The sequence below is a fragment of the Phascolarctos cinereus genome, unplaced genomic scaffold, assembly GCF_003287225.1.
Source record: "Phascolarctos cinereus isolate Bilbo 61053 unplaced genomic scaffold, phaCin_HiC Scaffold_5;HRSCAF=322, whole genome shotgun sequence".
In the NCBI taxonomy this organism is placed as follows: Eukaryota; Metazoa; Chordata; class Mammalia; order Diprotodontia; family Phascolarctidae; genus Phascolarctos; species Phascolarctos cinereus.
Genome location: NW_027555958.1, coordinates 198223853 through 198248686, shown reverse-complemented (window position 1 = coordinate 198248686; position 24834 = coordinate 198223853). Strand labels below are relative to the sequence as shown.

General features: G+C 36.5%; 2 protein-coding genes across 4 annotated transcripts in view; one reads left to right on the top strand and one right to left on the bottom strand.

Annotated features, from left to right (window-relative positions):
- Positions 1-16718, top strand: part of SMAP1 (small ArfGAP 1) — a 214598-nt gene extending 197880 nt beyond the window's left edge. For all 3 annotated transcript variants that reach the window (XM_021000139.2, XM_021000140.2, XM_078155295.1), the window contains 4 exons: positions 4233-4363; positions 10497-10665; positions 11585-11913; positions 15757-16718. In XM_021000139.2, the coding sequence (XP_020855798.1) occupies positions 4233-4363; positions 10497-10665; positions 11585-11913; positions 15757-15891 (764 nt within the window). In that variant the 3' untranslated portion in view covers positions 15892-16718. The remainder of the gene's footprint in view (positions 1-4232; positions 4364-10496; positions 10666-11584; positions 11914-15756) is intronic.
- The window catches only part of B3GAT2 (beta-1,3-glucuronyltransferase 2), a 95758-nt gene continuing 81804 nt past the window's right edge, over positions 10881-24834 (bottom strand). The window contains exons 3-4 of the mRNA XM_021000138.2: positions 17322-17470; positions 10881-17231 (exon numbers count right to left, since the gene is read on the bottom strand). Coding sequence (XP_020855797.1) covers positions 17145-17231; positions 17322-17470 — 236 coding nt within the window. The 3' untranslated portion in view covers positions 10881-17144. The remainder of the gene's footprint in view (positions 17232-17321; positions 17471-24834) is intronic.

The window sequence follows — 24834 nt, the reverse complement described above, 5'->3', positions numbered from 1 at the left end:
TTCGTGGCTTGCTTACTTCCTTTGAAAACTTTGCTGAGTTAGAAAGGGCAAAAAAAATACAATGAACATGGTTTCTTCCTGGGCATGAGCTTTTTTATCCTGCTTATCTGAACTCAAAACTTACAATCCCAGAAGTTTTGAATGTCCCTAAATGCTTCTCCCTTAATGATTATTTATAGAGTTATCTGTATATTTGTCCCAGGCAGAGAATTCTTCTATTTAACTTAGCCCAGGCCAGGATTTCAAGTTGAACATAATAATATATGACGAGACAAAGTCAATTGAGAAAGGAAGAGTTCTGAAGGAGAAAATTGTATTTAAAGATGCAAAGTGGTCTGATACTTAGCTTTTCACCATAGACAATATGCTGTACAATAATAAGGAAAGCTAATGGTGGCAGAATCAGGATTTATGACTGTCAGGATGATATTAGGAATGAGGATAGAGTTTATCTGGGAATATCAGAATAATCTCAGTTGGAAAGGGGAGTAATTGAAAGAGTGACCAGAAATGTGTGGTGAGAACAGAGGCAGTATGAAGAGCAGCTTGAGGGAGGGGGAGTGGTAATAAGAGAGGTAATATTCACAGAGCTTTGAGATAAAAGGGCAGAATCCTAAGTACTTTATTAGCTAAGTACCAACCAGGAAAACCTACTTCAACCCACTGATAATGGCTAGGTTTACTTTAGGTATTTTCAGGGCCATTGACTGCCTTATCCTAAATAGCCATATCCAGTTATCTGATTTTATAGGGTCCCATGCTTTAGTCACATGGAAATAAGCAGTCATTACCCCCGTGGAATATCCAGATTAGATATGAGAGGCAATTGTATATGGAACCTGGTTTAATTTTTATGTGTGTTCAGAATCAAAAGAGTTCAAAGAATGTTTTAATGAATAGTAAGGGCATTCCTTTTTTTCCAAGAACATTTATATTTGGAATATCAGGCGGTTGTTTAAAAAAAAACCCATTTATTATAAAAGATTAATTTTCATTTAGCAAGTATTTCATTCTTGTGAATGTGCTGGCCAACATTTCTTTGTCTCTTTCATGGGATGACTGTCAAGGAATAGTCAAAAAACAAATCTTAGTAACATCCTGTTAGAACCTAAGACCTTGATGATCCCTGATCCATTCTCTATCATGGATGGGTTTTTCAGAGTCCTTGTAGGCTTGCTATAATGTTATGTGCTGTAGGTAAGCAGCAGCTCTTTCTGCTACAGAGCCATCTCTTGCTTATCTGCAAGCTTACATATCTTCTTTGCCCAATATATAATTTGTCAGTGCACTTAAGGGCAAGGTCTGAATGGTAAACCAAATATTGTTCCATCTCTTCCCTCCTGCCCATTTCTCTATTTTGATTCCCTATCGTCCTCATCTACCCTCATTATTTAAATGTTCAGAATCAGGATATAAGATACTCTTTCATTTGCCAAATGAAAGTAATATCTTCTCCTGTACCCCATTACTCCTTGTTGTGAGGTTGAAATAAGATTTGAAGATTTGTGAGATAAGATTTTAAAGTATACTCTGTACATCACCATCAAATACCTCCTTTAACTCTGCATTATCATCTTGTATGTAGAGAGCTTGAAATTGACAAAAGCTTTTAAATGCATTATTTCATTTGATCTTTGAAATAGCCATGAAAGTAAGCAGGATTACAGCATGGCCAGTGGCTTTTCTCCTTGTATTCTGGCCACCTACCACAACATCTTGATGTTCGTAGATGCTTAATTCATTTGTTATATTGAACTTTATGAGAAAACTGAGGCACAGAAAGCTTATGTAATTTACATAAGTTTTAAAGTTTTAAACATGTAGTTATTGGTAAAATGAAAGCAAAATCTAAGGATTCTGAATCCTGGTTCACTGCTGTTATCTCTATATAGTGCTGTATGGGAGTGTAATATGGGCCATATGAAAGCTTTGAACAAATGCTTTGAGTGGCTTACTATCCTAGCCTGGCTTTACTGTCAGCATGTATACAGCCTGTACATGCCAGAAAGACCACCTGTCTTGCTTGTTGACGATTTTCTCCCTGAGAAACACTCATGACATTATAAATAATTATCAAGCCAAACAGCATAGAAATTGAGAAGCTGTCATGCAAATAGGAGTCATAACTAGCATACGATCATATAATTAAGGATAAGAAATGGGAACAGAATTCAAAAGGTCTGGCTCATCCTTTTTACACTTATTTTCCCATATGTAAAGGATGCAAAGTTGTAGACTTTGATATTATCAATCAGTTTGCTATAAATTCACTTATGTTCTGAGATAGAGCAAAGTCTGCTCCTTAAAACAGACTTAAAATTTCTGGTAGTTAGACTATTTGTAAAAGTCAAATTGAAGTTCGAAGGAGTGATAACCCCAAGATAGATTAAACTTTTGAATTATTGAGATTATTGCTAAATACGAAGTTAATAAGCTGTTTGTGGGTAGGTTTATAGACTTCTCCATGTAGTTGGTTTTTAATCTTAAAACACTTTTAAGTGTCATTTTACTTTGGTTTTTCCTAGTTTAACCTTGTATGATTTGTAGAGTAGAATAGAGGTAAAAATTTAAAATACACTTTAAGGTTTGCAAATGAGGTTATGCTACCTCATTTGATCTCACAACAATCTTATGAGGTATAGGTATTGTTACTATGAGCCCCATTTTACAGATAAATAAACCAAGGCTCACAGTGATTAAGTGACTTGCCAGGGGTCACATAGCTGGTTAATGTCTGAGGGAGGATTTGAACTGAAATCTTTCTGGCTTAAAGTCTAGCACTCTAGTCACTATGTAGCTGGGAGTTGGACTCAGGCTCAGGCACTTACTAGCACAGGCAAGACTTTTTAGTCATTCTTTGTCTCAGTTTCTCCATTTGTAAAATGGGTTAATAGCATCCACTTCAGGGATATTGTGAGGATCAAATGAAATCATGTATGTAAAGCATTTTGCAAACCTTAAAGCCACTATATAAATGCTAGCTATTATTATGTAAAATATGTATTAATAGAGCTCTGAAATCCAGATCATTATTGTCATTTGAAAGGGATTCAATGTAGAGAAAAATTAAGTTTTTCACTTTGGCTTTTGATGTATTTTCCAAATACTGGTTTAAAAACAAGTTTGCATTCATCTTATATATAAGTCCTGTATTCTGATTCTTTTAATTGTTAATTGAAAGGTTCCATTCTCATTCTCAGTTAAATTCTACATGGTGTGTAAGTTCTGAAATTAGTAATAATTCCAGAGAAATTTTCTTTGATTGCTTTACCTCTGAATAGCCCATAACTGTTGATAGATATATGGTAACTACATGTATTAAATTTTTTTGGGGGTAAAATTATAATTTTGATAATGTGGTAGTACAGAAAAATGATTTGGAAATAAGTGCAGATCGGTAATCTTTCCAATTAATTTAGGTTTAACAGGCTATATTTTGCAAATTGCATATTTAAGTTATTTTATTGTGAAGCCTCATTCATTTGTAATAGTGAAGGGCTATTGTGCATTGCAAATGTTTGAAATGAATGGGAAATAAGAGGATGCCAGATTTCAGTTATGCTTGGAAAAACAGAATCTCTGTTAGTTAGAGCAGTCATCTCAATCTGGGCACTGTGAGAGAGTTCCAAGTAGATGGTGGAAATTGGAACACTAAAGCTCTCCCAACAGCTGTTTTGTGTAGTGGCAAAATCAGCCAGATCTCTGTGCTGTGACCTTCCTCTGTTCCTGAATCTTGCCTGCCTGTTCAGCCTCCCTAGCCCACCACACTGTTGTGATTTCAGAGGGGATATAAGAGTTTTAGAAAAGGAGGGGAGATTGAGAAGTGATACAGGAAATTTGAAATCACTAAGTTTGAAGCCCACTAGTGTAGTGGTAAGTACCCTGAAAAGTCGTCCCTGATTAGAGATTTGCTTCTTTAACAGTACGTCATTCACCAGAACAGCTGTGCTTAAAAACAAAACAAAAGTGTTTTCTCTGAGAATTTTCGGAAAGCTTACAAAGGAAGTACTGTGTTAAGTTGTTTTTGTTTGTTTTCAAATCTGTTTAGTTTTATTAGTTACTGGTGAATTGTGACCTAGGTGATTTAATACTTAGAACTTTAAAATGTTCCTGTTTGGGGTTTTTTTAAAATTGTGTTGAGACTATTTTAAAAGGCAATATAAATCTCAGTCATTTGTAATTTTAAAGATTGTTTACTTTAAAATGAGACTCTGCACTTTTTATTTTTTAAGATGGCCCTCCTGAAGTGCCTGTGACAAACGGTAGTACTACTACCATCACCACTACCCTGAATGATGACCTGGATATCTTTGGCCCAATGATCTCTAATCCTTTACCAGCAACAGTCATACCCCCAGCCCAGGTATGTTGAAGGGATTTGGTTTTGTATTGTCACTGTTTGTTCTTTTCCCATTGCTTCTGAAAAACTGACTAGCTGAAGTAAAGTGTATCTGTAAGCAAAGTACAGTTATAGAGTAGAGAGGTAAGGAACTCAAAGCCTTACGTTCTTCTTAAGTAGATTATGGACTTTCCTTGAGATGGTATTTGGTGTTATTCTAAGTGTTGTTATTCTAAGTGTCATGTCCTGTTTTTTTTTTTAATTTAAAAAAATTATTTCTAAAAATTATGAATTTAACAATCATTAACGAACACATTCATGCACACAAAAGACAAAAAAGAAGCTAATTATCTCTTTGAGAAGATTATCTCCATCCCTCCTCCCATCCTCCAGGTCCAAAGAGGGCCCCCCACCCCCCTGTTATTAAAAAGGTAGGTGTGTTTGGTTGTTTTATGTTCTAGGCCAGTCCTATGATTCAGGTCCAGGACTGGAGCAAAATGAATGTTCAAGTTCACTGATTATAAAAATAAATTTATTTGCAATTAGATATTTTAAAAAGGATGCTATATAACTCTATAAAATAGATACTGCCCTTCTCTGCCTCCATAGGCATCAGTGAAATAGCAGAGCTGGGGCAAGTTTAGTGGAATTCCCACTGCAGGGGAGTAGCAGGCTGGGGTTTTTATGCCTCATTTAACAGGAAAGCAATGCCAGTGGTCCAGGCCCTTGTCCCCAGCCCAGTCAGATTCCAGGGAGAGCCTCTTTAAGGGAATACCATCCCAACCTAAAAACAAATTTCATTTCTAGTATATTATTCTTGCTAATTTGTTTTAGTACCTGTGTCAACTATTTTGTATGGAGACATTTATATTAATGGTGAAGTAATTTGTTTTTGGTAATGCAGGATTTTAAAATCATCTTAATGGAATTTCTAAAGGGAAAATATGCACATTTTAAAGATCTATTCTACCATCAAGAAAAACATACCATTTGAGTCATTTTGAGTTTCATTTTAAACTCTTTATTTCCTCTGAAATAGGCAACAAAATATCTTCATTAAAATGTGTGTTATATATATTCCTGGAACATAGATTTCAGGCTGGAGGACACATTAGAAACCATTTAGTCCAGCTAACTCATTTTATAGAAGAGGGAAACTAAGTCCCAGAGGTTAAATGACTTTGGGTCATACAGATAACAAATGGCAGAGGCAGGATTTTACCTAGGTTCTGATTCCAAATCCTCTTTTCACCGTGCCACCTGACCATCAGTAATTTCTTTTTGAATAGGAAATGAAAATTTGTGAAAATCAGATTTATTTGGACAGAAAGCTTAATAAGAAAGCCATCTCAATTTTATATTGCATCATCAGAAAATAACTCATTCTCATTAGAAGCGGAGGTGCTAGTATATTTGAAAAGCGATGTATCTGAAATAACCATTAAAAGTCATTGTCAGCATTTTATTGCTTTGGAAGAATCTGTGTTTTGTAGAAAGATACCTTTTGATTTTATGTCTGTATCCCTTTAAAACTTATGAACTATTTAAAAACTTTGCAGTTATATAGTTTAATTGATGATGACTGCTAAATCATTCACATTTTGATTTGTTTGTGCAGAGATGAATGTGCATGAAACAATAAAAAATTAATACTACTCCAGTATTATGGCTTTCCAAAGAGAGATTTGGGATATTCGACAGTCTAAACATGAAAAGCAATTTATTTGCTCTGGCATTCTGGTGAGGCGGTTATATTTGCCAGGCTTCTTTGGATTCATTTGGGGTGCTCAGGTTGCTTTGCAGTAGCTCTAAGAATTACCTCCTCTGTGTTAGCCTCCAGTGTGCCATGTGCAATGTCTGCTTAGTATCTAAACCAATAATTAAACCATCAAGACTGAAACTTGTAAAAGGGGGCTCTGGGCAGAGGAACATTCTTTTCAGCACTGCTTTTCTTAAGAGAAGATCTTTGATATAGTCTATCTAATGACCCTCAACATACTGGACAGAAAATATTTTTAAGTGGACTGCTTTTCTTTTGTTACAAATTGCTTTTCAATCTAAAGTATATATATAGCTTGTACTTACGTTGACTTGGGGAGTGCTAGCACAAAATACAGTTCTATGAGTAAATATTCCAGCAATTTTCAAGGCTTATAATCTTGATTAAATGGCAGTCAAACATAGATTCAAAGAATAACTCATTAAGGTATGTTTTTAAATAGTGCCTTCTAAATGAAACTTATGATGACACTCAAACTTCTGAAACCTTTGAGATTGGACAATTCAAATGACTTTTCCTTGCAGCTACCAAGATTCACTTATAAGCTCTTTTAAGTTTCTATTTTAGAGCTTGAGCTTATGGTACTTTTAGCATAAAGGTCCCACTGTTTGATCCAGGACAGTTTTGGAAATTTTGCACCCCTTGTGTTACTCTGCACTGGATGCTTTCAACCTTCACTGTAACACAAGTGATTTCTTGCATTATATAATTGCCTGCTATCTGCTATGGGGCATTAAAATATGTACACTTATTAAAAAAATATGAAAATGTGCTCTGACTGCCCCTTACATAGAATCCAGTCATCATAGATTTCTGTGACAGAAACCACAAAGGTCTTCCATCGTTCAAGTCCCTCTGTTGCACTCTCTTATTAGTTAGAACAAAGTACGAGATTTCCCTGCCTCTACCCAGGGAAGTAACTGGTTTGCTTACATTAAAATTTGGTGTCCTCAAGGAACTTCCAGCATATGACTGGTTAAGTATACGCTGGGAGAAACTATTAAGGAGCTACAACACCTTAACATTGGTAATTCTAGGACTACTTATATCCAAACCTTTGGGTGGTAGAAACTGGAAACAATCTTCCCATGACCCCCCATAAGCCCTGCAGACTAGAATGGACATAGTGCCCTAAGCTTTCCCTAAGAAGGAAGCTGCCCTTTTGGTAAGGGAAGCATTGCTGCCCCAAGTACACATGTGATAGGCTTATCGAGGACACTTCTTTATCTGGCACTTTTTGACATGATGAATAGGTCATCAAAAAAAAGATGTGGATATTTGTGTGCTCAGTGAAGCATGTTATTTGATTTAGCTGCTTTCAGGTTCTGTCCATGTGAGGGAGGTTACTACTTGCCATAAGCAGAGAAAACATGCATTATATTTACAAGCTGTTGAAATGAGAAGTGTTCCAGTGACAGCTCTAGAGTAATTAATCCCCTACTCATGCCAGAGTTTTGACATGATTTTGTATCTAGTTAACCCAGTTCGAAAAAATATGGAGACTGCAGTGTCATGAGCAAATTTCTGACGTTGATGAGTAAAAATAAACAATGATAAAAGAAAAAAAACAAAAAACAACTTCGCTAACCCAAAGAGAACCAAGAATTGCTCACAAACTAAAGTTGTTTGGCTATATTTGAATTCATTGGTAGCACTGATTTCAATGATATTTAGAGACCTTTATCATATACAGTATTTCATATCTCATTTAAAATTTTTTAAAAGATCAGCCTGTAAGGGGAATTTGCTTTAGCTCCAAAAAATTTCCCTTAAAAAGTTTTACTGTTTGAATTACTTTAAAAATATCTAGACTGCCCTGGTTGTAATGTCGTCTTTCATGTCATGGGTATAAAATTTTTGGATTTTTCAGTTATAGAGATGTTGTAGATATAATACTTAGTTTCTATCCCTTCCTAATTTTTTTTAACTTGTAAAATAATCTTAGCAACTCAATTTTTATTACATTTTCAACATGATAAAAAGCTAGATGTAGGAGAGAGGGAACAAAACATACTCTATATAATAAATACTCAGTTTATTTTTTGTACCCCTTTAGTTTTTCCCAGCTAATAGAAGTGGGGTATGTGTGTGAATTATTTCCTTGGGAAAATGACTGAGTGTAGCCACCACTTGAGAGAAATAATTGAGGCAGCTAGGTGGCACAGTGTATAGAGTACTGGCGCTCTGGAGTCAGGAGGACCTGAGTTCACACTCGGCCTCAGACACATAACACTCACTACCTGTGTAACTCTGGACAAGTCACTTAACCACAATTGCCTCGCCCAAAAAAAAAGAAAGAATTCTGAACCTCTCAGCCTAGTGAAAAAGAGGACAATTCTTCTGCTACAGAATTTTAACCAATAGTTACTTTCACATTTTTCTCCACAGGAACCTGTTATCTCTAGGGTTTCTTTGAAAGAAAGCACAGCCACATGGTGATGGCTTGAATGCATTTCTATAGTATATACCTGCCCTTCATTCACTGTATTTATGTCCTCATTGCCCTGCATAGGACCTGGCACATAGTAGACATTTAATAACTTTTGATGCATTGAATAGTAGTGAGGTTTCAGGTCATTTTGTGGGGAGAAAAACAATACTCAGAAAATTTGATATTTATGGGAAGAGACTATATTTTCACAAAGTATCAAAGACTTTTTAGCTTGCTTTTATACTTAAAAACTTCAAGCAATCTGCATTTTTATCAGTATGTATATCCCTCCACCAAAACAGATCAGAACTGTTCCATAATTTAGAAAACTACCCTTAAGGGTTACTATGACCTAGCGATCCTTAGTCTTTGAAGGCAACTGCCTCTCTCTGGCGCTATATTCACTGGTGTTTTTCTCCAGAGCTTGTGCTACTTAGGCATGGCCCCTAAGATTCAGTCACTTGTACACCACAGTGAAACATCAGTAGGACTTTGGTGGAGCTAATATTTGGGTTTTTTTTTTTTATAGCTGGAGTACTAGTAATTGTTTTTTGGTTTGGACCCATGATTTCATTCAAGTAAGGGATTCCCACTTAGTTACCCTTTACCAGTACAAAAATGCAGCTTAAGAGTTAGCACCTGGTGGTACTAAAAGGTCAAATGACTTGCCCAGGGTCACAGTCAGTATGTGATTCCTGGTCTCAGGTTGACTGAGGCAAATCCTTCTGTGCCACTACTTATATTTTTATAAGTTTTTAATATATAAAATGTTCATTTAAAAATTTCACCTGTTGAAGAAAGGACTAAATATTTGTTGTGTGGGACAACAAATAAGAATCATACTGTTAATGTACCTTATAGTATAATGAAGTTTTTGGCAAATTTCAGAAAATATTTTTCAATTAAGTTAATTAAAACCTTGATTAGCCATAATGTTTGGGGCATTAGTTGTTTTGGTTAGTCAAATTAATCATTGTATCCATGTCCATTTCATCTTTTTTTTTTTTAAACTCTAAATTGTATTCATCTGTTCTCCTTCCTTAGTAGTCAAGAGCATACCAAATGTAACTGAATCGTTGATAACTGGAGATTGTTCCATGGTATAGGGAACATCTTTCTCAATTCATATCACTTATTTTTGACATTATATAGATGTGGAATTGGGTAACACTTGTTCAGTTTAATTGATCAAACATTTATTAAGCACCTCCAGTATTCAAAGCATTGTAGACACAGTAACAAAAATAAAATCACACCTACCCTCATGGACTACATTATATTATAGGGACTAAATTTATATCATGTTGACTTGTCATTTGTCTTTCTCATGAAAGTTGTACAAAATATGCAAAGAATAATTAGGCTGATCACAGTTTCTGAATACATTGTAAGTATTTTATAGATAACATTACTGTGGCAAAAGGTGAATCTAAATTTAGGTTTAAGGTTTTATGTAGACTGTGAAGAAAACAAAGGACTCCTTGCTTGGGTATTGAACCAACTACAGTACTACATTCTAGTTTTAGGGATCTCCTTTAAATCAAAGGGTAGCATATCTTAAAAGTGGCAGTTTAGAAGGGGGAAGAAGGAATGGGAAAACTTCAAGCACCTGATTCCCTGGTCTAGCACATGCCCTTCTCTGGTACAGACAGCAGCCACTACTAGACAATTTGTGTAGCGGACACACTATAGAGACTCAAAAGACTAGATTCTAGTGATTAGGTAAGAGAGCCTGACAGCATTACTCTAATTAAGAAACTGTGAAACTCGTAACTTTTATTTGTGTAAGTTTGTGAATTTGTGTATTTCCTTTCTGAATAATTTTATAACTTGTATATGTATAGATTTTGAGCCACCATTAAACCACGATTAGCTGTGGTTTAATTTGTGAAATTGCCCTTAAGTTTTTTCATTTATTCACCTGTTTTGGATGTTTGTGTTTTCAGGGCCCCCCCCCAGTACCAGTAGCTGCCACTTTAACTACTGGATCTGTGGATCTGGATCTGTTCACTGAGCCAACTACAAAAACAGAAGAATCAGCAAAGAAGCAACTGTCCAAAGACTCCATCCTATCCCTATATGGGACAGGGACCATTCAGCAACCAAGTGCTCCAGGTTGTTAAATTTTCAAAGTCGGTTTCCAAAGGTTTCAATTCCACATATGCACATTGTACTCAATGAAGGTTTTAGATATAAGTGTTCAGAAATTCATCAGTGTAATATCAGTTGTATATGTCCTCTGTTATTTAGATGTGAGATGGATGCGTTTACTCTTGCAATTTGCACAGCTAAGAAACTGAAATGAAAGCAGCATTAAATTAAAGGGCAAGTATAGGATTCAAAAATTTTATTCATTTAGAATTAACAAGCTGTTCACATATCACTTAATACAGTTTCACAAGCGTCTAGAAAATGAATTATCTTGGATTGATAAAGTTTGATTTGCATGAAGGTTATGACTGTGTACAAGGAGGAATAGTCTCTGCATGTAAACAAGACAAGTTGAATTTCATATATGTTCCAAGATTGCTTGAACATTTTAAAATCATCATCACTGTAATGAAACCAGAACTATAAGTTTTATTGTATACACAGCTTGAGTGTATTTCAGGCAGTTTCCTCTAAAACAGTGAAACCTATTCCCTATTTAAGTGGAAATTGTACTGGGAAACTTGACTCTAAAAGCTATCCATCAAAGCCAAACTGTAGTCAGCTCTCATTTATTTATACAACTGAAGAGGAATGGTGTTATGAGTAATCTTAAATAGCAGACAATCCCAAATCATTTGTGTGGGGGCTTTGTTCATGGTAATGCTAGCTCATTTTGTGTAAGCTGGTAGGGAGGTGGCTTTCTCAGAAGTGTGCTGGGATAACTAGTAAAATCAAACTAAATTGGCATTGCAGCTTTTCCTGTTAGAGAGGAACAAAATAAATAGGTATACATAATCCACAGAAGGATAATAGAAGGGTGACTGGAGTTGTTAGTTGGAAGCAGAGTGTTTAGATTCCTTTTCTTTTCCCCCCTATAACGCAGGTATGTTTATGGGCCCTTCAGCTATGCCGTTTACCTCACAAGCACCAACCCAGTTTCAAGGCTTTCCATCCATGGGAGTACCTGTGCCTGCAGCCACAGGAATCATGGGAAATATGATGGGACAGTCGGTACCCGTTATGGGACAAAATGCAAGCATGATGGTTGGCATGGCAGTGCCCAATGGGTTTGTGGGAAATGCACAAACTGGTGTGATGCCACTTCCTCAAAATGTTGTCGGGTCTCAAGGAGGAATGGTAGGACAAATGGGAGCAGCACAGAATAAGTTTGGTATCCAGCAAACTCAGCAGCCCCAGTGGAATCTCTCTCAGGTATGAGGTGTGCTTTTGCTTTCCAGCCTTTTTCCAAACTAAAGAGAGTACATTTATCTATGTTTGTTGTTGTTGTTGTTTAATTCTTAGTTAAATGCACTGCTATGAAGGAGATGCTATTTAGCCATGGGTAATATTTTAATATTTGAGTGCTCATAAAGCAAGTGAGTTTAGAAACCTATTTGGGGTATTAACATGTTGTCAACATGAATTCAGTAATCTGCTGATTCTAGATTTTCAAAAATCAGCACTGTGACAGTTTACAATAGGAAGTATCTGTCTATCCCCTGTACCTGAACTATATAGGCACTTGATATATGCTTAAATGTTTAATATGCACCTATTATAATGTCCAAGAGTAGGATTTAGATTTGTTATACAAAAGAAACCCCTTTTTTTGGCTTTTGTACCATAGGAACAAAAGTTTTAACAAACTCTTGAGATTTTTCCCTAATTGACTTTAAATGTTCAGATATTAGGGAAATGTTATTATGGTCAAATCACAAACATGTAAAAAGTCATTAGGTTAGGTCTGGTGTTTTGTATGGGATGTTACCAACCTAAACAAAAATTTTTCTTTAATGTGCAGATGTTGATCATTCATTCATGAACTGGTATTTTCCACTTATTCCACCACATTGGATAACCAATTCCAAAAGTATTTCTAGTAGTATTTCCTCTAATATTAGAACTGTTATACAAAGTATTCTCTAGTTCTGTATTGGGTGTATTTGAATAAGCCCATGCCCATTCTGTAATACCATATAGATTTTTACATGTAAGATCATACTTTTTAGACTAAAATTAACTTTTCCATTTCAGCCTCATATAAAAATCCCTCTCCTTAGCCCATTTCTAAATGTCTTCTAGCTCTATTTTGTTATTTTTCAAATGTGGCTATCCAGAGTGCTGTATTCCAGGTGTAGACACACCACAGATTCTTACAAAAGTAGGATGTTGTTTTCTTTTTCTAATATACTTCCTGGTATTGCCCAGAATTGGCGTTTGGGTTTTTTATTGGTTTGTCTCAAGTATATTGAGCCAAAAGCTACAGGACTGGAAACACTGAATATGGCAATTCCCTTTTTTAACAGTTTAAAGTCCTCATCCATCCAAGTATAGGCTTTTCCCCCATTTTGTTTTTCACACATTAAAGTTCATCTTCCCCCTTTCATACAATCATGTGAGATTTTTCTGCCTGTTAAGTCTTAATGTCATCTGCAAACTTTGGAGATGATATTGTACACTCATTCTCCTTTCCAGATAATCTGTGAAAATGTTACATAAGCCTGATATCAACACCAGTTCCTGGGGGAATAATATCCATTGTAAATATGTTTCTATCCAAAGAAGTTCCTATTTATCCCCTTGCTTTTTAAAAAGCTAGCTCTCTGTTCATAACAAAATACAGCTCTCAATTCCTTGGTAGCTTGCTGCTTCATTTTTTTTTTTCCTTTGAGCAATTTTTGGTCTGAAACCTTGTTAGAAGACTTGCTAAAGCCTCCATAATTTGGGTCTAGGTTTTTGGTCCATCCCCAAAGTTTATGCATTTTGTGACTCTTGATTTGTTAATAGGTTACAGCAACTTGCTGGGTTTAGACTGGAGACTCACCAGTCTATAGTTGCCAGGATCTCCTCTGGAGCCCTTCTTTAAGCATGGGAGAGCTTCCATTTCTAGCCAGAGAGGAGAAAGGGGGGCATAAAAGCAATAAGACCCAGAAAGTTGTGCTTTCATTATTATTTATTTACATTTTACTACCATTCTAAGTATGCTTGGTGAATGTTAATCTTTAAAGATTTCCTAAATATGAGAAGTGAGCATAAACCCAAATTGATCAGTTTGCTAGTTAGGAGATTTGACGATACAATTTTTTTAACTTAATTTTTTTTTAGAATATGTACATGATATAAATCCCTGTCTTCAAGGAATGTCAAGAAACCACAACTAGACAGACAAATGTATTGATCAGAGCAGATAGTCTCTTCACTGACAATCAGATGCTGCACTTTTGGCCTATTGAGTGTCTTACTCTTGATTCATTAGTACACAAGTACAGTGATTTTTAGTAGTGCTACTTATAATCTTTCTTGATTAAATCTGAGTTGCCCCACTTGCCATCTCTCCTAAAAAGGTGAGATGCTTGAAACAGCCGTTAGTAGAAGATGCATATAAACAGTTTTATAACACCTATCCCTTCACTGAAGAAGAGGGGAATGGATTGCTCTCATTAACTATTTGACCTGCTTTACAGGATACGAACTTGCATTATTGCTTGTCAGATTTGAGATATGCTCTGGGATATAATCCAGCCAAGTGTATAAGGTTGACTTGAAGTTTTCTATATAAAAATGTAGTCTTCAAACTAGGATCACAATAAAGCTCATCTCTTTCCAGCTGCTAAGAAGCTGAGCTTTTGCTTTTATGCACACACCACTCTGTGCTACTGACAGATGGCAGAGATACCCTCCAGTGACTACTGCCATCAGGCATGAGGTTTGGGGGAATCTTTACTGCTTTTAGTAATAGTTGAAGTAATGTGGGAAGTAATGGTTTCTACCTGCTATACCCACACACACCAATTGGGGCAAGATTTGTCTTAATCTTCACGGATCTTATACACCATGACATGTATATGATAGTCAGATCTAAAAATCTTTCTTTTTCATTAGGACATTGGTAGATAATTCAGGAAGATATCGTGTTTAAGTCCTCAAAAAAGTCACTTAACAGTTCATTAAAGGCAGAAATTTTGGAAAGGAACTATATAATACCTGTGTCATGCAGTTTCAATATATTAGGCATAATTTAGAAGCATCTGACTTGCTAAATGTTTGAATTTCTAAAACATTTAACCCTTGTTTCATCTCTGAAATTTAAAAACTTCCTATTGAATACATTGGTACATACTATTTGCAGTTTTATGGCTACATTCCCGTGGGTTGCATTTTAAAAAAAAAACGTTATATTGTCTACGATCAGAAATTGGATCCAAAAACTAAGATAAGCAGCGCCTAAACACAGAATATCCAAAAGAACCATGTCCATAAAACTCATTACAGGCAAATTGGCTTGGGTATTATTACAGAAGAACACGTACTTATTTTGTTTTGGCACACATAAATAAAAAGTGCTGCAATTGCTCACTTTGATTTAAAAGTTGATACAGGCCAATACATACAAATTTAGTACGTAATAGAGTACTGATTGGCTTTACCCAAATGTAGCAAGTAAATGAGAGTAGTCAGAGTGCTAACATTTCTGTTTTTTAATCCCAAAGCAAATAGCCTAAACCATTCTTTTCTGGCCATGTAAAACTTCTCAAGTTTTAGATTTGTTTTTATCAGGACTCTTATGCTAGACATGTCTTGTTGTCTAATGAATATTTTTTGGTGACTTTCCCCTTGGTAGCTAGTCTAAATTTTTTAGAAGGCTGTTTGATGTGAATACATTTAAACATGTGCCTTCCTTCTCACCTTCGCTTCTTTTGAAACTAAGTAAGCTTTGTTTTTCATATTTAATCTGAGGCTAAGACTTTTCAGTGTCTGTTATTGGCAGTCAAAACCACTCAGACCAACATTAGCTTACATGCAACCACTTACATGTGATTGTTTTTACACTTTTCATTGGCCTGAATATCAGTTGTCCCTGTAAAACTGTTTTTCTTTTGAAAAGGAAAAAAAACCACACACATCCTTAAAATAAAACTTATTTTAGGCTACCCTCAACATATTTGGGGGGAAAGCATAACATATGTTATGACAGTGTAATACATAAATTGCCACAGAATGTGTACTATGTATTTCCTTTCTGCTTAATTACCAAACTACTTCTGTGTTTCACAGATGAATCAGCAAATGGCTGGAATGAACATCACCAGTGCTAGCAGTGCTGTGGGTTTTGGCCAACCCCCCAGTACAGCAGCAGGATGGTCTGGAAGCTCATCGGGTCAGACTCTCAGCACACAGCTGTGGAAATGAAAACTGCAATAGGAGTTTCATCCAGAATTATCACCACCTGACATTCCTTGATAAATGCATCTAGTTCCCCTGTTTATTCATGTACAGATTCTTTTTCCCCCCCAGTTGTTCATATTAAGAATTAACTGACTGACCGTATTGGTCTCTATTGATTAAATTTGATGTGGTAAAAAGCAGGTTGAGAATCCATATTGAGGTCACTGGCAGCTTTTTTCATACTACACATGATTTCATAAACCATATTCTTGGAGAAGCTGCTTAGTCAATTCCCATAATCAGTTTTATTCTCAATAAGATTATAGGTCTACTGTTTGCATATAAGGGAAGTAGTTATCATGTTAGTAATACCTCTAACAGTGTAAACCCTGCCCCCAAATTAGTCAGTAATCCTGTAGAAAGGTACTATATGAACAGATGTTTAACCATATAAATAGAATGTAAATGTATCACTGAGCACTGTTTTCTAGTGTATCAAAATTCTTTTATTTCATCATTCATTTCACTGTGATGTTGTTATGGTGTGCTTAACAGGGAACATGGTTAGTGAAAGGAAGATAAACCTGGATGTTACCACAAAATTTAATCTGCTCAAAGAATAAAGAAATCCCGAGTATTTCCTCTGAGTCTCCTATAATTGGGATCACTTCTTGTGTACATAGTGCTAAGCTGCAGAGCACTCCTTGCACTAGATGCATACAGGGTATCTACAAAATAGTACTTTTAATCCTTGAAGGGTATATCCAGGTTTATGACAGTAATTGTGTTTACATTTTATGGTGCCTAGTATTGACAAAATGTTATTTCCCTATATTAAACAGATGAATCCATCAACCTTTCTTGTGGGTTTTATTTCCTTAGCTACATTTTGCCACTGATCTTGAAGGAATCACTTAGTGCTGAGAGGTCAGAATAGCACTATCACTGATTTGTTCCTAAAAACCTGTTCAGTTTCACTAATTGAGATTGGGGGGGGCAAGAAAAAAAAGACACTACATAAAATGCAAGTAGTTGAAAATGTTCCCTTGCCGCACGCATCATTCTCTCTTGATATAAAGATCTTTCAGGTGACTGTATGTAACTGAAATGGTGAGGGGAAACATGCAAATCGAGGGAAGACAAAACATCCATTTTTACACCATCTGATTTGTATTTATGCAGATGTCCATTGAGCAATACCTGAATGCTTTTGCAGCCTAAGCTTCAGGAGGCATCCTTTGCCTCACCGTCTGTCCCTCATGGTTTCCCTCTTCAGGTTAGACCTCAATTTTAACAGTGTCCAGGTGATACTTTGGCTCATTAGCTAGATTGACCTTTTCTGTTCGAGTGTGCCATACCAGAACCTAAGGGAAAAGAAAAATGTTAGTTTAGGGCAGGGCCCCTAATTGCAATTCAATTCAAAGTTAAGCAACACTGGTAAAATAAATGAATACCTTGGTGCAGTTGTTTGCTTTTGGTTCCAGTTCTTCAATTGTTGTTATCTGTTTTAGAAAATCAGACTCTTGCATCCCTGGCTGGGACCCATGGCGCTTAAATACAGCTTTTGGATTGGACAAGATCACTTGAAGGCTCACAGCAAACCCTTCATGAAAAGTAAAAAGGATTTGGAGTAAAAAACTGGAGTGTTTGGATTTTTATCCATCTAAACTTTGTTAAAATGTACCTTTACCACTCCTCAGTCCAGTACCCTTTTAGCCCTTTTTCTGTAAACTTAGTCACAAAAAGACACTAACTCAGAGATTCATCCAGAATGCAATCCTGTATATCTCATGTCTATCTCATCTTCTTGTGTACACACACACAGAATTTTCATAGTTCTGTTTCACTTTAAGAAATCTTTCTGTACCCACCTCTAATAGTATAGGATACAAACAGGAATCCAGATGCATTTTGGGTTCCCAAAACTCTCCGAAAATAAATATAAACCAATAGTGGCCTGAAAAGTTCTACCATGACCTCAGCTTCCAGAAGTGAGGGCATCTCAACTTTAAGAAAAAAACAAAAACTGCCTAGATATGATCTGAAAGACAGTGTGGTATAAGGGATAGAGTCAGGAAGACCTGGGTTCAAATCCCACATCTAGTATTTAATAGCTGTGTGACCTTGGGCAAGTCACTTCTGATGTCCTCTAAGTTTCCTTTCAGTTCTAGATTCATGATTTGTATGCCCAAGCTCATTAGTACTAGTGAATTCAGCTGATGAAACCTGAAATTCCATCAGTATGATCTATGATTTCATTGTGTACTCTGCATCAAAATTAGTATTTCTTATTTAGTTAAAAATCAAAGAACTGTGCTAAAAGAAAAAAAATTAAATATTAAAATAGTGTAAGTTCGGGGGCAGCTAGGTGGCACAGTGGATACAGGAGGACCTGGGTTCAAATCCGGCCTCACACACATAACACTAGCTGTATGACCCAGGGCAAGTCACTTACCCCATTGCCTAGCCAAAAAAAAAGGAAAAAAAATAGTATAAGTTCATGTCCATTATAGATTTCTATCTAACTAGCCTGAACTTTGAGAAAAGTTGAATGTAAAATGGAAAGATCATACAAGTTCATACTTGTTTCTGGTCACAGAATTTTATAGCTGGAAGGAAATGTCAAGATGAGTTTTTTTCACCACTTTTGAATAACATTATACTGTAATTTATCACACAGTGGAACAATTATACAATGAAAATCTGAGTTCTCAAAGAATCCATTAATACTTACTGTGCAGTGCATCTCCAATCCAAATGAATCAGTGTAATTCAAACAAAAATGGAACATTTTGAAGGCCCACTGATTCAAGTGCTTTATAATGCATCCTACCAAGTACTTAAACAATTGGAAATTAGTCAGCACTGTCAGAAATTCCATGCTTCCCTTCTCTCTTTCATGCCATCTGGTTCAACATGAAGTTGGGGGGGGGGGTGGAAAACATATGCTGAGAGGTAAAACTATTTAATAATCAGAAAACAGATAACTTTTGTGATACCTAAAACACTGAGTTAACTTGACCTTCTTGAGCTACTTTTAGGAAAATGTACCTATGCTTTTTTTCCCCACTTAATATTTTATTTTTTCCAATTACATGTAAAGATAGTTTTCAACATTCACTTTTATAAGATTTTGATTTCCAAATTTTTTCTCCCTCCCCTGTCCCCGAGACGGCACGCAATCTGATACAGGTTATACATGTACAATCATATTAAACATTTTCACATTAGTCACCTACACTAACTTAATGAGCCTTTTCCTGAACTGTCCACATCGAAGCAGTCAGCAAGTAATGCAAAATGCACTCACAACAGAAGAGATAACATATAGTGAGAATGATCTACTCTTAAAATAACCCAGTTGCCTACCAGTATCTGTTCTCTTTCTCTTCAGTGCCTATATACCCAATTTGTGCCAGGCAGGCAGGGAAAATCACTTGACTTCTCTGGGTCTCAGTTTTCTCATCTGTAAAATGAGGGGTTCAGGAGCAGTATATGACATATATTTGACAACTCTTAAAAAAATAGTTACAATGAGAACAAGCATGCAACATTTATGTTGAAGTAACTATCCTCAGATTCCTCTGTTTTAGAATGTTTCAAGATTTCAATTTATTTGGAAGGGACAAAAACTTAAAAAGACTTTAAGACACTTCTAAAGCAACATCTGTATCATCAGTGTTATACAAGTGAGTGAAAGCAAGCAAATGTTTAGGGAACACAAAGTAAAGAAGTGAAGAAAATCACACGTGAGGCCTTAGGACAAACACAACCGGATGGATTTTATAGATGTCACCCCCTTAAGTCTAGAATAAGCAAGTCAGTCTATTCCACCTTTCTCCAAGTATGGTATAGACAATGCCATGGGGAGTGAGCCAGTACTCCAACTCCATTTAGCTTTGGACTCTTCTACCCATTACCAAGGAGTCATTGTCATATCTACATGCAAAATGGAATAAAACTTCAATTGTTGAGGCAAAGGCTGGGGGAGGGATACCAGCTAATTTCTCATTGGTATCAGAGGAAGAGCCTACTGTTGGAAACTGAAAATAAATACATCTGTCTACTTTCTTACCTCAGTAGCATATAGTCTACATAAACCTTTCTTTGGAGATTAAGGCCATCATTGTAAATACCAATAGTGTACAATAGTGTAACTCTAGAATAGTAATGACAACTTATTTCAAGAGTTTAAGGTTTATAAAGTGGTTTCCTCACAAAGTCTGTGAAATAATGCAGACATCATCCCTGTTTTACTGATATGGAAACCGAAGCTTAGAATGGTGGCTTGCCCATAATCACACCACTCAAGAGGTGTACTGAGACAGCCATAACTTGGAAATATTTAAAAAGAAAGAAAGAAGCCCCTGAAACAAACTTGTTTTCCTATTATTAATTTTGCCACTTTTCCTCAAAGTCAAGCATAAGGAAGGAATGGAAAGATAGAATTTTTGAGTAATTAAGATTTTAGTTAGTGGAGAACTAATTATAATCAAGATTTTTATCCTACAAGAATGTCTTTAATAGAAGTTTTCTTGCTAGTGTTCTTACTTTTCCATTCTTATTACATCAGAGACTCAAGACCTAGTCCACCCTCCCAGCCTGTTAAATACTGACCCTCCCCCCACCAAAAAAACCCAAAAACATCAAAAAAATCTGATTTAAGAGAATAAAGATTTCTCTAGTGGGGGTGGGGGGGTGAGGCAGTATTAGTCACTTTCACAAATGGAAAACCTGAAGCAGATGGCCTACCCAAGAGGACTAGAGCTCCAGATTCTTCTGAAATAAACAACATTTGTACCACAACTAGATTCTAAGCTGCTTGAGGGCAGGGACTCTGTCATTTTTTCATTTTTATAAATTCCCTCATGAACACCACAGTATAAAAATGAATAATTCATACAGTGTTTTAAAAACTTGCAAAACACTTTGTTACCTCAAATCCTTACCACAACCCTGTGAAATGCTACTATTATTATTCTCATTTTGCAGATAAGGAAACTGAGGCTGAAAGGAGTAAACTTGCCCATGAACATATAGCTATTAATAGTTTTGAGTCAGGACCTGAACCCAGGTTTCCTGACTCAAGTCCAGCACTATCAACTATATCACCTAGATGGTCACAGTTCAAAAGAAAAAAAAAATTTTCATATGGCCCCAAAGGCTGTAGATGCCCCAAGGCATGTCATAAAAGACATTATCCATGACCTGTATATGCTAGGAAAAGGAGATGGACTGGTCATGTTGTCAGGCTAACATGGCATATGTGTTGTATCGGTGTCAACAAACTATCAAAAGAACCAGAGGAAGATCTTTATGGAAATACATGAAAAAGACCTGTATGAGAAAAACAAAGTATTTTCGTATATCTCTAGGAGCACCAAGAACACAATACTTTGCAAATAGCAAGCACATTTTATCAATAGTTGTCAAACTGAATCAACATTTTACAAAGCACTTTCTTACTTGCCTTTGTAAAAGACATTTTTTTTAGTATAACCCTTTGGGATAGGTCGGCAGCTATCACTGAGACTTGCCCAAGATCACAAGGCTAAATTAGTGAAGCTTAGACCAGAACTGGAGTATTCTTGCTTTGACTACAATATACTTTCTGGTATAACCACCTGGACTTTCTCTAAACTTGTAACTGGGGCAGCAGATCATTGGTGCAGCCCTCACTTTTACCAGTACAAAGCTCCAGACCCAGCCAATAACTAGGCAATGGTCTAGAGTCAGGGGTGGGGAACCTGTGGCCTCAAGACCCCACGTGATCTTCAAGGTCCTTGGGTGCAGCCTTTTGAGTCCAGGTTTTATGGAATAAATCCTTTTGTTAAGGGGATTTGTTCTGTGAAGTTTGGATTCAGTCAAAGGACTGCACTTGGGGACCTAGAGGGCCACATGTGGTCTGCAAACTACACCCCTGGCTGGACTCTAGACCATTGGTCTAAACTAGAGTAGACCTGCACAATGTGTGGCCCCATGGGCCACCTGCAGCATGCCAAAGGATTTCTGACAGCCTGTGAAAAATGTAGAGGAAAACATCCTTGGTATGTAGAGGAAATCCTTTGGTAGGCCACAGATTGTGTAGGCCTGCTCTAGAGCAACCAAAGGGTAATTCCAAAATATACTCTCTGTGCTTGTAAATAGTCATTCTACTTTTTCATGAGGATGTTAGTATATAGCCATTCCACATAGCAAGTTAGCCAGATTAACATCATTTTGCAATAATAGTACAAATACAAAATAAACCTTAAATGAAGATGTGGCAACGCCCTCGGGCCAATCCGTAGAACAGAACTTATGCCCACATTAAATCTATGTTCCTCATTGCGTAATTACAACAAGAAATAACTGGCACAGTGAATGGAGAGCTGGGCCTAGAGACGGGAAGTTGTTCAGTTGTTTCAGCCATGTCTTTCCATTATGTCTTCAGTCAAATCATTTGAGGGTTTTCTTGGAAGATACTGAAGCAATATGCCATTTTCTCCTCCAGCTCATTTTAAAAATTAGTTAATTAATTTTTAGTTTTCAACATTCACTTCCACAAGCTTTTGAGCTTTAAATTTTCTCCCCATCCCTTCCCTCTTCCCTCCCCAAGATGGTGCACAATCTGATGTAGGCTCTACATATACATTCCTATTAAACATTTTCACATTAGTCATGTTGTAAAGAATTAGAACCAATAGAAGGAACCACAAGGAGAAACAAAAAAAAATAGAAGGAAAAAAAAGCAAATAGGATGCTATGATCTGCATTCAGACTCCATAGTTCTTTCTCTGGATGTGGATAGCATTTTCCATCATGAGACTTTTGGAGATGTCTTAGATCCTTGCATTGCTGAGATCTAAGTCTTTCAAAGTCAGTTATCACACAATGTGGCTGTTACTATGTACAACATTCTCCTGGTTCTGCTCACTTCACTCAGCATCAGTCCATACAAGTCTTTCCAGGTTTTTCTGAAGCCTGCCTGCTCATCATTTCTTATAGCACAACAGGATTCCATTATATTCATATACCACAATTTGTTCAGCCATTTCCCAATTTATAGGCATCCCCTTAATCCAGCTCATTTTAGAAGTGAGGAATTGAGACCAACTGGGTAAGTGACCTGCCCAAGGTCACACAGCTAGTAAGAGTCTGAGGCTAGATTTGAATTCAGGAAGATGAGTTTTCCTGACTTTAGGTCCAGCACTCTATCTATCCACTCTGCCACTTAGATGCCCTAGAGTTAAGAAGACCTGAGTTCAAATCCAGCTTCTGACACTTATTGGGCAAATCACTTAACCTCTGTCTGCCTTATTTTCCTCATCTGTAAAATGGTGATAATAATAGCACCTACCTCACGGAGTTGTTGTAAGGCTAAAGTGAGATATGTGTAAAGTGCTTTGCAAATCTTAAAACACTATTAATGCTAACTATTAGTTATAATAAGTTACATAGTGCTTTCACACACATCTCATTTATTCCTCACAAAGACCCTGTGATAAAATAAATACTACAATTATCTCCATTTTACAGATGAGGAAACAGATTCACAATTTAAGTTGCTCCTTATCACATAAGCACTTTAGAATAAAAGTTCAGATACAGGGTAATGTTTTCATCAGGAGCAGACCATTCACATCAAAGAAGCATCTAGCTGGCTGATTTTCACACTACTTTCCCTCATGCCTAGTTGTCCACTGGACACTTATCAGCTGCAAACATCAGGGAGACTCATGGTTTGTGCTTCCAAAAAGCCTGTTAAACAGCATATACAACCAGCCCAGCCCACTCTTATTAAAACTTCAGGTCTCCACAAAGACAATTTTGAAGCTTTTATTGTCCAAATTCGACTACCCTGGAAGTATCTCCAGTTTATAACATTATAACTGACAACCCTCTGCCATGTTTCCCTCAGTCACGTTTGCTCAGAACCCTGTGCTTTTCATGTTGGCTTCAAGCTACTGAGTGTGTTTCTACATTCCCTTTTGTGAGAAATAGGACAAAGTGCTATGTGACTATTCTCATCAAATTCCTCTTATTCTTTCTTAAGATTTCTTGCATTCACTGATCTGACTGCTAAGATAGTTTGGAATATGTTTTCCTTTGTTTTTCTTAAAAAGTACTCAAAGGAAGTTCTCCCAACTGTTGAGACAGAGGTCTATGCTGGGTGTGCAATTTAAGGAGTTTGACACACTGAAAACAAAGTCATTCTTTAGCTGCGAAGTATTCTGGGGCATCATTTGCTAGAGGAAGAGAAGGGGAATCTGCCATTAAATGAATCCATGAGTAGCAAGGTTAGCCAGGGAAAAAAATCTTGTTAACCCTCATAAATCTTCACACGATTTTATCCATTTTCTAATCAAAAGTAAATAAGACATGCTTTTGGAGCATCTATCTCAGTCATTTTTGTTTCATTCTGAACAAGATCTTTAAAAGAAGCAGTGCCAATACTGCCTGTCAGGAGCCAGCTATGGCTAATTAGGCCAACCCCTCAGATGCTTCTCCTGGCGTCCTGTGATTTACGGTGCCAGTTTGCAGAGTCCATAGCCTAAGTGTTCCTATGTGCTTTCTTTGAGAAAATGAGGATTGAGTTCTTAGTTGATTAGACATTGATATTTGGTGTACTTCTTAGACAACTATTTTTTGAATGATATAAATGAAAATTTTTTATCCCCAAATGCTGTATTTTTTTAAAGTGTGAATTAAAAGAAACTATTTTGGAGGGGAGGGTCCAGAAATTTTACAATAACCTTTAAGGCATCTGGAGATACACTGAAGCAATATAAAAACAGGGTCAGATTCACGGCTCTAAGCAATTGTAGAAAACATGAAATAATCATAAGATCACAGCTCCAAACTCTGTATTTTAAAATGAGGAAACTGAGGCCCAGATAGGCTAAATAATAAGTGGCAAAGCCTACCCAAACCTGATTCTGAGTCCAGTTCTTTTTCCATCCCACCATGCTGTCTGTAGGTTGTATT